General features: G+C 42.4%; 1 protein-coding gene across 1 annotated transcript in view; it reads left to right on the forward strand.

The window, feature by feature from the left end:
* The window catches only part of ATRN (attractin), a gene marked incomplete at its 3' end in the record, with an annotated part of 54,426 nt that overhangs the window by 15,521 nt on the left and 25,004 nt on the right, over window positions 1-13,901 (forward strand). The window contains exons 4-10 of the mRNA XM_009075280.1: window positions 883-1,011; window positions 2,895-3,100; window positions 4,083-4,251; window positions 5,614-5,704; window positions 7,077-7,320; window positions 8,820-9,003; window positions 11,334-11,488. Coding sequence (XP_009073528.1) covers window positions 883-1,011; window positions 2,895-3,100; window positions 4,083-4,251; window positions 5,614-5,704; window positions 7,077-7,320; window positions 8,820-9,003; window positions 11,334-11,488 — 1,178 coding nt within the window. The remainder of the gene's footprint in view (window positions 1-882; window positions 1,012-2,894; window positions 3,101-4,082; window positions 4,252-5,613; window positions 5,705-7,076; window positions 7,321-8,819; window positions 9,004-11,333; window positions 11,489-13,901) is intronic.

The raw sequence follows: 13,901 nt of genomic DNA on the forward strand, positions 1-13,901 counted from the left end.
AATTCTTCCCTGTGAGGGTGGTGAGGCACTGGTACAGGTGGTCCAGAGAAGCTGTGGCTGCCCCATCCCTGGAAGTGTTCCATGCCAGGTTGGATGGGGCTTGGAGCAACTTGGTCTAGTGAAAGTTGTCCCTGCCCATGGCAGGAGGCTGAACTAGATGAACTTTAAGGTCCATTCCAACTCAAACCATTCTGTGATTCCATATTTCTCATAGAAAAGGAGCCCAAGAGGCAGTGAGTGTAAAATGAGTAGAATCCTTTCTCTGCTGCTGTGGAGTTAAATTTCTGACCTTGCTCCTGCAGATTTTCCAGGTGAAAAGGATATAAATGGTTGAGAAAGGAAATGGATAGAAGCACGGATGAATGGTTTATTTAACTGTGCTGACTTGGGTGCATTCTCCAGGTCAGAGCACCTGAACTGTGCTTTCTGGCAGCTGGATAACTCAGAACCAAAATGCTCTGGTCTTGCTTGATTTGTCACAGCCTTTCCCAAGCATTTGCTGTAGCCTGTAGTCAGGAGGCAGTCTTGGACTCAGCAGACCTTTAGTTTGACTTGGTACTGCAGGATTTAGGCTTTTGGGACACTAGTTTCTGCTGCCAAACATGCCACTTTAGAGTAGGTTCTGTTTCAGTCTTTGCAGAATAATGAGGGAGGGAAAGGTTTTTGATAGGAGTAACTGGAATTCTAGATAGGTTCAGGTTTGTTCAGTTTAAATACTTCTAATACACTTTTATTTATGATGCCACAAATCCTTTATACTTCAAATAATGCCAATAAATACCTTAGTGTCAGTTAATTTGTTAACACTGATGCATTTATTCTTGTTGCTTTGCTCCCTTTTAATTTGTAACATTATTCTGTGTTGGTTTTCCTCTTTTTCAGTGGACTTATTGTTCCTGAGAAGGACAGCAATGAAACAGTCCCTGAAGTTGTAGCTACTTCTGGATATGCTCTTCTACATTTCTTCAGTGATGCTGCCTATAACCTCACAGGGTTTAACATCACCTATAAGTAAGTGTCAGCACCCCTAAGTGATGCTGCTCGTGGACCAGGAGGAGATTTTCTCTTTGCTTACTTTTGTCTTGCAATTGTCATCCACATGTGTAATTATGAGCAGATACTTGAAATTAGATTTTTATCTCTATTATACCCTTACAACAGCTAATAACTGGGATGTGCTTGGCACTGCCTTCACTTGTCAGTTGTTAGTGTGGGCAAATGTTTGCTCCAAAAGGCATATTTGCTTTATGTTATTAGATATGTTTGATCATATTTAATCACCCAGTTGATGTGGTTTGTGTATGCTGTTGTGTATTCTGCAGAGAAGCTTTTGCACAAACACACTTAGGTATCAGCACTCAGTTGCACTTAAGACATTGGGCTGTACCTGCTCTTGAGGATCCTCATCACTGGGATGCTCTTTGTTAGTCAATCCCTGGATTGAATCCCTTAATTTGGCTTCTTTTTCACCTGGAATTGTTTTATGTTCTTTTATTCATATTTTAAATGTTATAGTTGGGAGCTTTCTTTTCACTGACACATATTTAGTCCTCACTGATGGACTTCTTCAAAGTAATTCTGGGATTCTCCCTAATTCCTCAACTGCTTTTAGAAAGATATGGTCTCACTGTGAATGATCTCAGTGTGCACACACTCACAGAGATGGAACTTTTTGTTTCCATAGGAATCATGAGCTTTGCATTCTTTTGTTCCTATACCTCCAAATTATGTTTGTGCTGCACTGGGAGATTTCATTTGGATGTAAATTACAGAAGTTCAAACAAATCAGCTGTGAAACTTCTGGTCACAACTGATTTTTTTTGCATAAATTGAAGGTTTCCCTTATAATGAGAAGCTTAGATTTTGAATCCCAGGCCTGGTGCTTTCCTCCTCATTAGTAAGCACATATATATGTGCTTAATAATATGTATAACAGAGGATTCTTTCACAGCTATGGGCATCCAGCACCTCTTAAAAGCTCCAGAGGAGCCTTTGCAAAGTTACTTGATTCAGAGCAGCTGAAGCAGCAGCGTTTTCCCAGTCTGGCTGATCCCATAAACAAGGACTCCATCTACTGCCAACTGCTGGGTTTGCACCATTGCAATACAAATGTTCTCAAGAATAAAATTCCTTTAATTCTTCACTTTCTGGATGATTTCAAACAATTTTCAGGTGCAGTTTCATGTTCTGGTCCTTAGATTTCTCATAACATTATCGCAGGCAGTAGATTAAAGGTGTATTTATCTCTTTAGAGTTACTACTGAGCGTAGGTACTCTACAAACACTTGTGAAATTGTGGTCTTGAAGCCAGTGATGGTGAGAATATTGGGTAGTAATTCCTATCTGTGAGTTATACTAGGTGATACACCAATGTCTGGAAATGGATATGGTCTCAAAATTTGCATCTTCACAAGGATGTATCTGGTTTTGCCTCAGCCACATTGCAGATATTACGAAATGATGATTCAAACCAGGCACATCTTTGGCTTGGGATTCATCTCCAGAGCATTCCCTTGTAAGCAGATCTCAGAATAGCACCTAATTGTGAGCAGTTTAAGTATAAATTGCACAGACACCACAACAGCCTTGTATGCTGACTGAGTTCTTCACTAAATGTTGGGTCTTTTAAGGCAATTGCTTTGCATTACAAGTGGCTAAAAATCATATTGCTAATTTTTCGGAGGAGCTGAGAGTTTGACTCCTGAAGGGAGGCAGCTCTGTAGCTGATAGAGAGCAAATCTCTACAGGTCCATCACATCAGGCACCAGATGAGTCTCTCATTGGTTTGGATGTAACAAACTGCATTCACTTTGTCCAGCATCACTCCTGTCTTCATTAATAAGTCTTGGGAATCTGCTTCATGCCTGACAAACTGCTTTCCCTGATGTTCCTAGTTTCAATACGTGTCCCAATAATTGCTCTGGCCAAGGGGAGTGCAAGCTCAACAGCAGCACCAATGCTCTGGAATGTGAATGTGACAAACGCTGGAAGGGAGAAGCTTGTGACATTCCCTACTGCACAGAGAACTGTGGAGCACCTGAGAGAGGCCACTGCGACTTCAATGGCTCTAAGGCCTGTGTGTGCTCCGCAGGCTGGCAAGGTGAGCATCCTGATGGAAGGAAAGAAGGTTTTGGGATGCATTGTCTGTGTATGGCTCTTGCAGTTTTATTGGGAGTATGTGGGAATATTCTACTTGACAAGTCTTAACATTTTGACTAGGAACAGAGTATCTACCTTTTGATATCAAAAGATCATATTTCATTTGGAAGGATGAACTGTTGGAGTGAGTCCAGAGAAGGCCATGGAGATGCTCTGAGGGCTGGAGCACCTCTGTCATGGAGACAGGTTGGGAAAGCTGGTGATGTTCAGCCTAGAGAAGATAAGGCTTCAGGGTGACCTTAGAGCTGCTTCCAGTGCCTAAAGTGGCTCCAGGAGAGCTGGAGAGGGACTTGGGACAAGGACCTGGAGGGACAGGACAAGGAGGAATTGGCTTCACACTGCCAGAGGGCAGGGATAGATGGGATATTGGGAAGGAATTCTTGGCTATGGTGAGGCACTGGCACAGATTTCCCAGAGAAGCTGTGGCTGTCCTATCCTTGGAAGTGTTCCAGGCCAGGTTGGATGGTGCTTGGAGCAACATGATGTAGTGGAAGGTGTCCCTGCCCATGGCAGGAGGTTGGAACTAGCTGTTCTTTAAGACCCCTTCCACTCCAAAGCAGTCTGTGATTCTATGATTTGTCTCATAGGCCTTTAAGAGCAGCTTTGCCACCAAACTAAGCAGGACCCACCTTAGACATGAGATAGCAACTTTATACCTGTGCACCTAAACCAAATTTGAGTCTGGTGGCCATGGTGAGGCTGTTGGAATGCACAACGTGCCTTGTTGTCATGTCCAGCTGTGCTGATCTGCCGTGTGAATCTGAGCAGTGACTTGGGCTGTTTCCTTTGCGCTGATTTATTGATATGTAAGAACTAGTCTTACGTTAAATGCAGGCAGCTACAGCACTGGCAGGAGATTGACCTCGAGCTGAAATACAGGCTTTGTTAAAAAACAACTTAGTTTTTAAACCTTCTTTTCCCAGGTCCTGGCTGTTCAATTCCTGTTCCTGCAAACCAGTCATTCTGGACCCGGGAGGAATACTCCTTTCCAAAACTTCCTAGGGCATCTCACAAAACCGTCATCCATGACAATAAGATGTGGATTGTTGGAGGCTATGTCTTCAATCATTCTGACTCTCAGAAGGTTTTAGCGTGAGTATAAACCCAGAGAATAAAATCTGAAGAGAGCAACTTAGATTGGAGAGTTATTTTTAGGAACTGTCACCCCAGATGCTTTGCTGTGGCCTATACTGCTGCTCTAGGGTAAAACAACCAGAGTAAAACTCAGGCTCACATTTGAGAGGTGGGGAAGTGCTGCTAAGGGATGCTAATTTTGGAAAAGAAAAGTCTCAGGGCACTGATGTTCAGTGAGTTTTTGGTTCGTCTGTGTCTGACGGTGTTTAAGTATTTGCTGTATATTTCTAGGTTATATGTGGCTTCTAAGTTATATGTGGCCTCGTAATCAAAGAGGTTAGTTTTGCTTCAGTGCATTTAGCCCTTATGTCATATGTACGTGAATTCAGAGGCTTTGGCGCCTTAATTAGCACATCCTGATTAGTGATGGTTGTCCATAGTGGATGGGACACCAAACAGGGAGTGGCATTTGGGATGAGGCTATTTATACAGTTAATTGAGGAGATTTACCTGTAACTAAGTTATCAAGTAATAACTGTGTACCTCATGGAAATCCCTCATAAATCCCCCAAATTTTGAGGCTTCTTCATGAGTTTGATTTGTATATGGGCAGATCTAGGCAAAAGCTGATTTTTTTTTTCCCATGGCTGCCTCACTTTGATGGATTGAGAACTGTGTATTTTGCACTCACATCCAGAGGTGATAGTTCTGGTAAAGCAAGTTAAAGGAGTTAAAAACACACATTTAACTGTAGAACAATTGCTGTTTGCATCCAAAATTCAGCCTTTCTAAGTAATTCCTGATTTTCCAATGGGATACCCTATAGTTTTGCTGAACACTTTCTCAGCGATGATCTTATCTCACAAGGCTCTAAGCCTGGCAAGGATAGTTCATTCTTTTAAATAAAAGGCCCCAGGCCATGTTTATGGCAGAGGTTTGTGTTATTTCAAACTTGAATGGCAAAGACATAGTTAAAAAGTGCTTTTAAGCACTGGCAGGATTTTTTTTGGTCAAGTATTCAGAACTTACCTGTGTTTAGTGTAAGGTTTTGCTACTTTTTGAGGGATCATGTGGTATAAGTTGTCACAGCTTAATGGACAATGCATTAGCTCCTGGGTTTGCATGGGAAAGATGACAGGATAAAGCAAATCAATATGTGACTGTTGAGTAACAGAGCAGGCTTGACTGGATTTGCTAATCCCTAAGTAGTTTGTGCAAGTTCAGTGCATGCTGAAATCGTGGCAGGATTTATTATCTTAGTAAATACTCATATATAATATTATTTTGGTAAATAATTCCCCCCAAATCTTGGAAAGGACAAGCAATAATTTTCTCAGATTTAATACCTATTTCTTGGAAATTAATTGTTTATTAATACAGGTATGATCTTATTTCTGAAGAGTGGCTTCCCCTGAACAGCTCTGTGAACTCAGTAGAGATGAGATATGGTCATTCCTTGGCATTGCACAAGGTGAGTTGAGTGCTGCAGTCTTCCTTCCCAGATGATTTTCCCTTCTTCTCTCCCCGTGCCCTCCCCTTATCCCAGATCAGTGTTGCTTTGGGAGAAGAATTCCTCATTCTTGTTCATGGTTAGCCTAAGCTGCATACTTGTACTCCAGGGAATCCTTGGACTGGCATCCTTGGAAGTCTGTAGTGCCTTTGCTTGTGTGTTCCTTTGCCTCTTTTCCAGATATTTTTAAGGCTGACTGAGGTCACTGAGCCCAGCATTTCCTCTGTGTTGTCTGTGCTGGCAAGACATGCCTGAGGCAGAGTTTGCTGGAGTTCAGCTGGTTCTCCGCTGCCTCTTGTGTAGATGGCATAAATATTTTTATGAGCTCTGTTGTCCAAGGTAGCAAAGCAGAACTGGGGAATTAGGGTGTCTTAGAACTTGCTCTGCTCCTGCAGTAAACCCATGAATCTGATCTTCCAGCACCTGACACAGCAAGTGGGTTTAACTGTTTTTATCTCCTTTCTCACTTGTGTGCCTTCCTCTGGGTGAGGGACACGTTTGCGGGATGGCAAAGTCTTTGAAAAGGAAATGAGCTAATCTCTTACTGACCTTTGCTTTTTGGAATGTTAATTAGCTCATCACAGTGCAAGACTTAATTATAAACACTCAAAAAGCTCCACACAGCAAGGTTCACAAACAGAGCACTTGAGGAACCTGAAAGGATGGAAGTTCATCATAGCATCACAAAATGGTTTGAGCTGGAAGGGACTTTAAAGCTCATCTACTTCTGACACCCTGCCATGGGCAGGGACACCTTCCACTAGCCCAGGTTACTCCAAGCACCATCAGAAGTTTGAACTGAGCATAATTTGCTCATACACAAACCCAGACAGTGATGTTACAGTTCTTACTGATGCAGAATTAGCCCTACAGATTGTTTTCTCAATTTTCCTCAAATTCTTAATGTTGGTTTTGCGCTTTCAGTCAAAACACATGTTTTTTCTTCACTTGGCCCATCTCCTGGGGACTTAAGTAATTTCAGTTACTTCAGACCAGGAACTTAAATTTCTTAACTGTTTCCTAATACAGGAAAATGCCAGGACCAGAGTATGTAGTCTCCAGATGTGCCAGGGGAGGTTCAGGTTGGACATTATTCTATAAAGAAAGGGTGGTTAGATATTGGAACTGGCTGCCCAGGGGGATAGTGGAGTCACCATCCCTGGAGGTGTTTAAGGGGAGACTGGACATGGCACCTAGTGCAGTGGTCTAGTTGAGATGGTGGTGTTTGGTCACAGGTTGGACTTGGTGATCTCAGAGGTCTTTTCCAACCTTAGTGATTCTGTGATTCCTAAATGCTAATCTCCTTGGCCTTATTTTATCTGCCTTCTTTCAGGATAACATCTACATGTATGGTGGGAAGATAGATGCGACAGGAAATGTGAGCAGCCAGCTGTGGGTCTTCCACATTTCCAACCAGACCTGGGCCCAGGTGACTCCCAAAGCCAAGGAGCAGTATGCTGTGGTTGGCCACTCAGCACACATTGTCACCCTGCGAGACAACAGCACAGTCATGCTTGTGATTTTTGGGCACTGTCCTCTTTATGGGTACATCAGCAATGTCCAGGAGTACAACTTGGGTGAGTGGGGCCCTACCTGCCAGTTGCTTCAAGTTTGAGTTGGTTTCAAATATTATTTGTGTAATCCATGTTCAGGTAGTAAACCAGACAGATGTGTTCTCCTCCTTCTGTTTATTTATTTTCTATTTATGTATTTATTTTATTCGTATTTATAAGAAGTTCACCCTAACTCTTAGTATTTGTATAGCTGAGCAGGCAGCCATGTGCCTCCAGCTTTGTACAGCTTGGTAGGCTCCGAAGACACAAAACTGTAATTGAGAGACAAAGAGGATAACTGTGGGACAATTTAGGCTAATTTTCCTCTCCCCCTCTGACAAAGCAAACACTTGTCAAGTTATTTTTTAATCATGCGGTTGCAAGAATTGCTGTAACAATTCAAACCAAGTATCTGCTTAAGCTGACACCCATGTCCTCTGCAGCAGATGCTTAGGGGAACTGGTGATGAATTCCTGGATTCCCATATCCATGATATGATCTGATGCTCATATCTCTGGAAATAGTCCATGCTCTGATTTCAGGATCCAGAGATTTCTAGTGTGAGCTGTGAAGTGTAGGAAGTTATCTAGGTGAACTGCACTGCTACCTAACTCTGAAACACACTCATTGTCTCTGTCTCCACTGATTGAGGAGAGATCATAGTTAAGCACAGGAAGTTCACAACAGCCTTGTGCTGTTGATTATTGTCAGAAATAGTGACCCTGTCTGCACTTTCAACCTGTTATCCTCCAGTCATGCTGATCCACAGGATGTGCTGGAGTCTCTGGTGTCCCCATGAGCAAGCTATCTTCCCCTAGGAGAAATCCAGAGAGAACCAGGATGTGTGGCGCAGTGATTTGTTTTTGCCACATGTGATCTTGCAGACTATTCACTTCCTTTGCTTTTTGGGTGCTTGCTGTGCCCTGGAGTTGGGAAGGCTGTGTAGGATTTCACTCTGTGCTTACTCCAGAGATTTGGTGTGTAATTTGGCATTTTTATTTCAGTTGCCATTATATTATGTCTAAAGTGCTTCAGACCAATGTTACTTTAGTGAGTGAGATATAGGAGCATTAATCACATATTAGTTTTTAACTGCAGAGTTCTTCACAGTCAGGCTTGGCTTCAGTGCTGTCTGGCTTTATATATGTATTTATATATATATATAAAAAGTAAAAGTGCTCTTGGGGACCATTCCAAATCAAGTCACACTGCTGGAATTTCCATGTCATTGAAATGCTATCTATTATTTCTGTGCTTTTTATCTCTCATTTACTTAGCTTGTCTGCAAAACATAAGAAATGCCTGTGGAAGAGCTGTTTCTGCTCTAATTAAAAATCCTTGACAATCCTTCTTGACAAGAAACTCCTGGAAGGAGAATATTTTGGGATATGAAGTAATGGAGACAATGTCTAGATCTGAGTCAAGGGAATCCCAATTTGTTTCACCATGTTGTTGATGACTTATTAATGGAGAGAAATGAGCCATGTTTTGTCACTTATATTTTTGTCACTCATATTTTTCAGTGACAAATACCTGGAACATTTTACAGACAAGTGGAGCTTTGGTGCAAGGAGGGTATGGGCACAGCAGTGTTTATGATCCAAATACAAGATCAATTTATGTCCATGGAGGTTACAAAGCATTCAGTGCCAACAAGTACAGGCTGGCAGATGACTTGTACAAATATGAAGTTGATTCCCGTATGTGGTAAGTACTTCTTCTTTCTTCTTTTTCCTCTAAACTACTCTGTCCTTTTTTATCTGTAGTGGACAAGAGGAATGGAGTATTTGATAAGGATACAGTCTGTTATATCTACTGCATTCAGGATAACCTATGGATAAGAGTGCAGTAAGTTATCTCTCCCTGCATTCAGGAGAGATGCTGTGCTCTTGGATCTCTTATTTTTCTATCCCTTTATGAATAGAGAATCATATAATCACATATAATCAAGGCTGTGAATGAGCCAAGAAATCCATTTTAATCTATTGTTCTGTTCAAGCTGAAAAGAAAAATATTGGCTGTTTTTTTCCTTGCCAGCAGTACAGGCTGTGCATGTGAGTGCAGTTACTGCAGGCAAGTGAGTGATAATTCATTCCACAGTTATGGCTGTAAAAGAATTTCTATTATAACCCCATTTTCTTCTGGCTCTGTAACTGCTTGAAATGTTCATTTCTTAAGCTGAAATCTTCTGTGATTTGTTTCTGCCCAAAGGTGAGTTTTATTAAAGAGCTGTAGCCACACTTCCCAACTTGCAGCTGCAGAGGTGAAATATATTTTCCTTCATTCTGTTTCTCTTAAAGATGTTTCTAAAGGCTCTTGACAAAAAGGAGGCTGTCCTTTGAGTTAACACATGAAAATTTGAGTCACTGTATCTCTTGAGTGCTAAAATAGCTTGTATTTCTACAACAAGTTTGTGGGTCTGTGCTGATGAGTAAGGTAACAAGTCACTGATGTCCAAACCTTTTCCTTCCTGTTCCCTTGAACATGAAGCAATAATTACACTTCCTTTCTTGATTCATTTCATGCTCCACTTCAGCCATGGAGAGAGAAAATCTGGCTGAATAGGCAGAAATTTCACAAATGTGACAATATTCTTCCAAACTGCTGCAGCACCAGCTTCCCCTTGTCACATTTCTTTTGTCAGCCTGGCAAGCAGAGTTGAACAAGCAGTGGCCTTGCAGTGAGACTGTAGGACTGTCTGCTCCTCATTTACTCCTTTTTTTTATTCTTCAGTGATTTAGGCCCTCTCTTCCTCATTTAATCCCATGAGGTTCCCATGGACCTTCTCCAGCTTGTCCAGGTCCCTCTGGATGGCATCCTGTCCCTCAGGTGTGTCAACCACACCACTCAGCTTGCTGTCCCTTGATGGAAGGGACCTTAAAGATCATCTAGTTCCACCCCCATACCTTGGGCAGGGACACTTCCCACCAGCCCAGGTGGCTCCAAACTCCATCCAGCCTGGCCTGGAACACTCCCAGGGATGGAGCAGCCATAGCTGCTCTGGGCAACCTGTGCCAGTGCATCAGCAAGCTCACAGCCAAGAATTTCTTCCCTATATCCCATCTAACCCTCTGGCAGTAAGAAGACATTCCCACTTCTCCTGTCCCTTGTCCAAAGTCCCTCTCCAGCTCTCTTGGAGAGCCCCTTAATGTGCTGGAATAGTCTAGAAGGTCTCCCTGGAACTTTCTCTTCTCCAGGCTGAACACCCCCAGCTCTCCCAGCCTGGCTCTGGAGCAGGGGTGCTGCAGCCCTTAGAGCACCTCCATAGCCTCCTCTGGACTTGCTCCAGCAGCTCCACATCCTCCTCTATCTGCTGTTGGTGCCCCAGAGCTGGAGGCAGCACTGCAGGTGAGGTTTCACCTGAGTAGAGCAGAGGGGCAGAATCACCTCCTTCAGCCCAGACCCTCTCACAGTAGAAGGGCAGTTGTACAAAGATGACCCTGTGTGTTCAGTGCCATGAATCCCTCTGTTCAAAGATGAGATCCTTGGTGAGTTTGACTAGTGATTTAGTCATGACCATGATTTAGTCACAGATGAGGTGTTGAGTTGTGCAGGTGTTAAGGTGCAGAGCTCCATTTTTGGGAGCTGCACAGATTTCCTTAAAATGGGGTTTTTAGTGTTGAGCAACAGCTGCTGCCCAGTTCGACAGAATCCTTTGGTTACCGTAAAAGTGGAGTTACTATAAAATACTGAAGTCCTCCCAGGCTGTCTATGCTCATAATCCCAGTTAGTCTGAAAACCTGAGAGTCTTTAGGGAAGGAATTGTTGATTTGAAGATGTATACCTTTGGAAAGAGTCTCTCACAGATATATTTCTTCTAGAAACTGGCAAAGCAGATGGGAAGATGAGAACAAATTTCCAGGAGGAATTGAACAGTGTGGAAAGGAAGTTGTTAAATACCTCATTAAGTAAAGTAGTTACATACTATCTCCCTTCCCCTGCATTCCTGAAACCTTCCTCAGCTTGGATTTATGGGTTGTTTGGTCTTTCCCAGGTACTTACCAGTGTCATTGATACATATGTTTTTGTCTCTGAAGGACTATCCTGAAAGACAGCCGATTTTTTCGCTACTTGCACACGGCTGTGATCATGAGTGGGACCATGTTGGTGTTTGGAGGAAACACCCACAACGACACCTCCATGAGCCATGGAGCCAAATGCTTCTCATCTGATTTTATGGCCTATGATATTGGTAAGTTCTTGCAGATATAACTATAAAATTCTTCGATATTCCAAGGGAGTTGTTTTCAGAATGACTGATGTATAGGCTGGGTGTATTGTCCCAAATGCTCCTGAGCTTAGGGTTGTGTAACAAGGAGAGGCTCATTAGCTTCTACACAATTCCAAGGAAATGATGTTGGTTTTGAGGCACAGGCAGCAGCAGTTGCTTTGTCAGCAGTTTATGCACAACCCTGGGCATTAAAAATTGGGTTTTAAACAGCATTTTGGTATAGAATCATGAAATTATAGAATGAGTAAGGTTAGAAAAGACCTTTAAGATCATGAAGTCCAGCCATGAACCCAGCAGCACTGTGTTCACCATTAAACCAGGTCTTCAGGTGCCATGTCTACATGTTTTTGAACACTTCCAGGGATGGTGATTCTACTGCTTCCCTGGGCAGCCTGTGCTAGGGCTTTGCAACCCTTTCCATGGCAAAATATTTCCTAAAATCCAATCTAAACCTCCCCTGGCACAACTTGAGGCTGTTTCCTGTTCTGCTATCACAGCCATAGAGCTGTGCTGATATTTCCCTGTTATAATATGTGATTGATCAAAAATGGAGGTTGTTAGGACAGTTAGAAGCACTGGACCCTGCTGAAACTCAGCCCGAACCAGTGCACACTCTTGTTTTCACTGCTTTATTCAGCAATAAAGCCAAATTATTGGATTGGGTTTGCTGAGTTTGAGCAGCCAGGAGAGGGCAGCATTTATTTGGGAATTTGGAGTCCAGAGATAGTGAATTTAAGAAGAAAAGAAGAGATGAAATTATACAAAAGAAGGTGCTTACACAGCCAGATAATTCACGCTGGGCAAAAACACCATTCTGTGCTCTGTCACATTTGCCTTTTGCTCTCAGAATTCCCTAAATGTGAGTTGTTGTGATTGATTCCCTGAAATAATCACATAAAACTGAAGTCTCGGAGTGATTGTCCACTGCAGTCTCACTCTTGGTTTGTGACAGGAAAATGTAAGTGAACTGATCACTTGGATCATTTTGCTCTCTGATACAGAGGTCGTTGCCTTTTGCTTCCTGTGATTTCAAGTCATATCCCTGGGGAATTTTTGTGTGCTCCTAGCTAGCTTTATTTTGATATTTTTTTTTCTTGAAGAATTTAAATGAGGTATTTCACCACGTTGGATGGGGCTTGGAGCAACCTGGGCTAGTAGAAGGTGTCTCTGCCCTTGGCAGGGGGTTGGAACTAGGTGGGCTATAAGGTCCCTTCCAACCCCGACCATCCTGGTTTTCTATGACAGCCGTGAATTAATTTTTTAAACTTTGATTGCAATATTAGTAGTTGCTACCTTCTGCTGCTTTCCCTTAACTCTTAGATTTAGAACACAAATTGCATTAATTTGACAAAATATGCCAATAATGATGTTCATTTTGACTTGGGTTAGTTAACAAACAGGTTCCTGCTCCATGATAAAAGGGATGTAGCCAGCCTACCCAGTCCTTACCAGTTTTACACTGAGATTTAGAGCTTGCATTGATTTTCTGCTTCACATGACAAGGGCCAGAGGTGTTCTTGGGTCCCCTTATTCCTAGGGAAGAGGCACTCAGCCTGAAAATAGCAGCTTTTTTCAGAAAAACAGACCACTTTTTCTGTTTTCTTCATGACATTTCCCCTTTTGCATGAGCTTCCTTATCCGGTTTGACTGGGAGCACCACCAGGAATACATTAGGCTGATCATTAGTGTCACAGCAAAACCAGTGTCTTGGTTGTTCTTCATGCATGATCTCTGCAGTAATTAATTGTCTTAATCATGTTCATGTTAGTCCTTGTGGGAATGTGCCCATATAAAGCTCCTGTTACCTATCCCTTGGTGCTCCCAAGGCTCAAATTACCCTGGAGAAAACTAAGCAAGGTCAGTTGGCACCAAGAGCCTTTGAAGTAGAGGCTTAGTAATTGTCTTATTTCCTAATTTCATAGTGTGCTGGCTGGCTGGTTTGCTCATTTTTAACATCTTGTTGATTAATGTTCATGACTGATTAGTGATTAGGTTGATTAGTGATCAGAGTGATGGTTGGAAGACTGGAGAAAACTGAAATGAAAACTCAGTCTGAAATAAAGGCCTCAAACCCAAGTCTCCTTAAGCTTTGCCGTTCAAACTTGGTTTGGCAGTAGATAATTTTATTTACGTAATCTCATTTTTCTGGTTTTTTTTCTCCTCAGATTTCCTGAGTGTTGTGGAGACATAATGTCTTCACTTTTTTTGAGGGGGTAATGCTTGCAGATGTCACTGAGATGTGTGCTGGGGCTTTAGCAGATTAGGGACGTCTGAGAATGCATTAATGTGTCTTATTCTTTATCCTCCACTTGACCAAGTTGGGGTGTGTTCAGTCCAAATTGTCCAGGTAATGCCTAGCTTGGGAAAGTTTCAG

Source organism: Acanthisitta chloris, unplaced genomic scaffold, assembly GCF_000695815.1.
Source record: "Acanthisitta chloris isolate BGI_N310 unplaced genomic scaffold, ASM69581v1 scaffold8685, whole genome shotgun sequence".
Lineage (NCBI taxonomy): Eukaryota > Metazoa > Chordata > Aves > Passeriformes > Acanthisittidae > Acanthisitta > Acanthisitta chloris.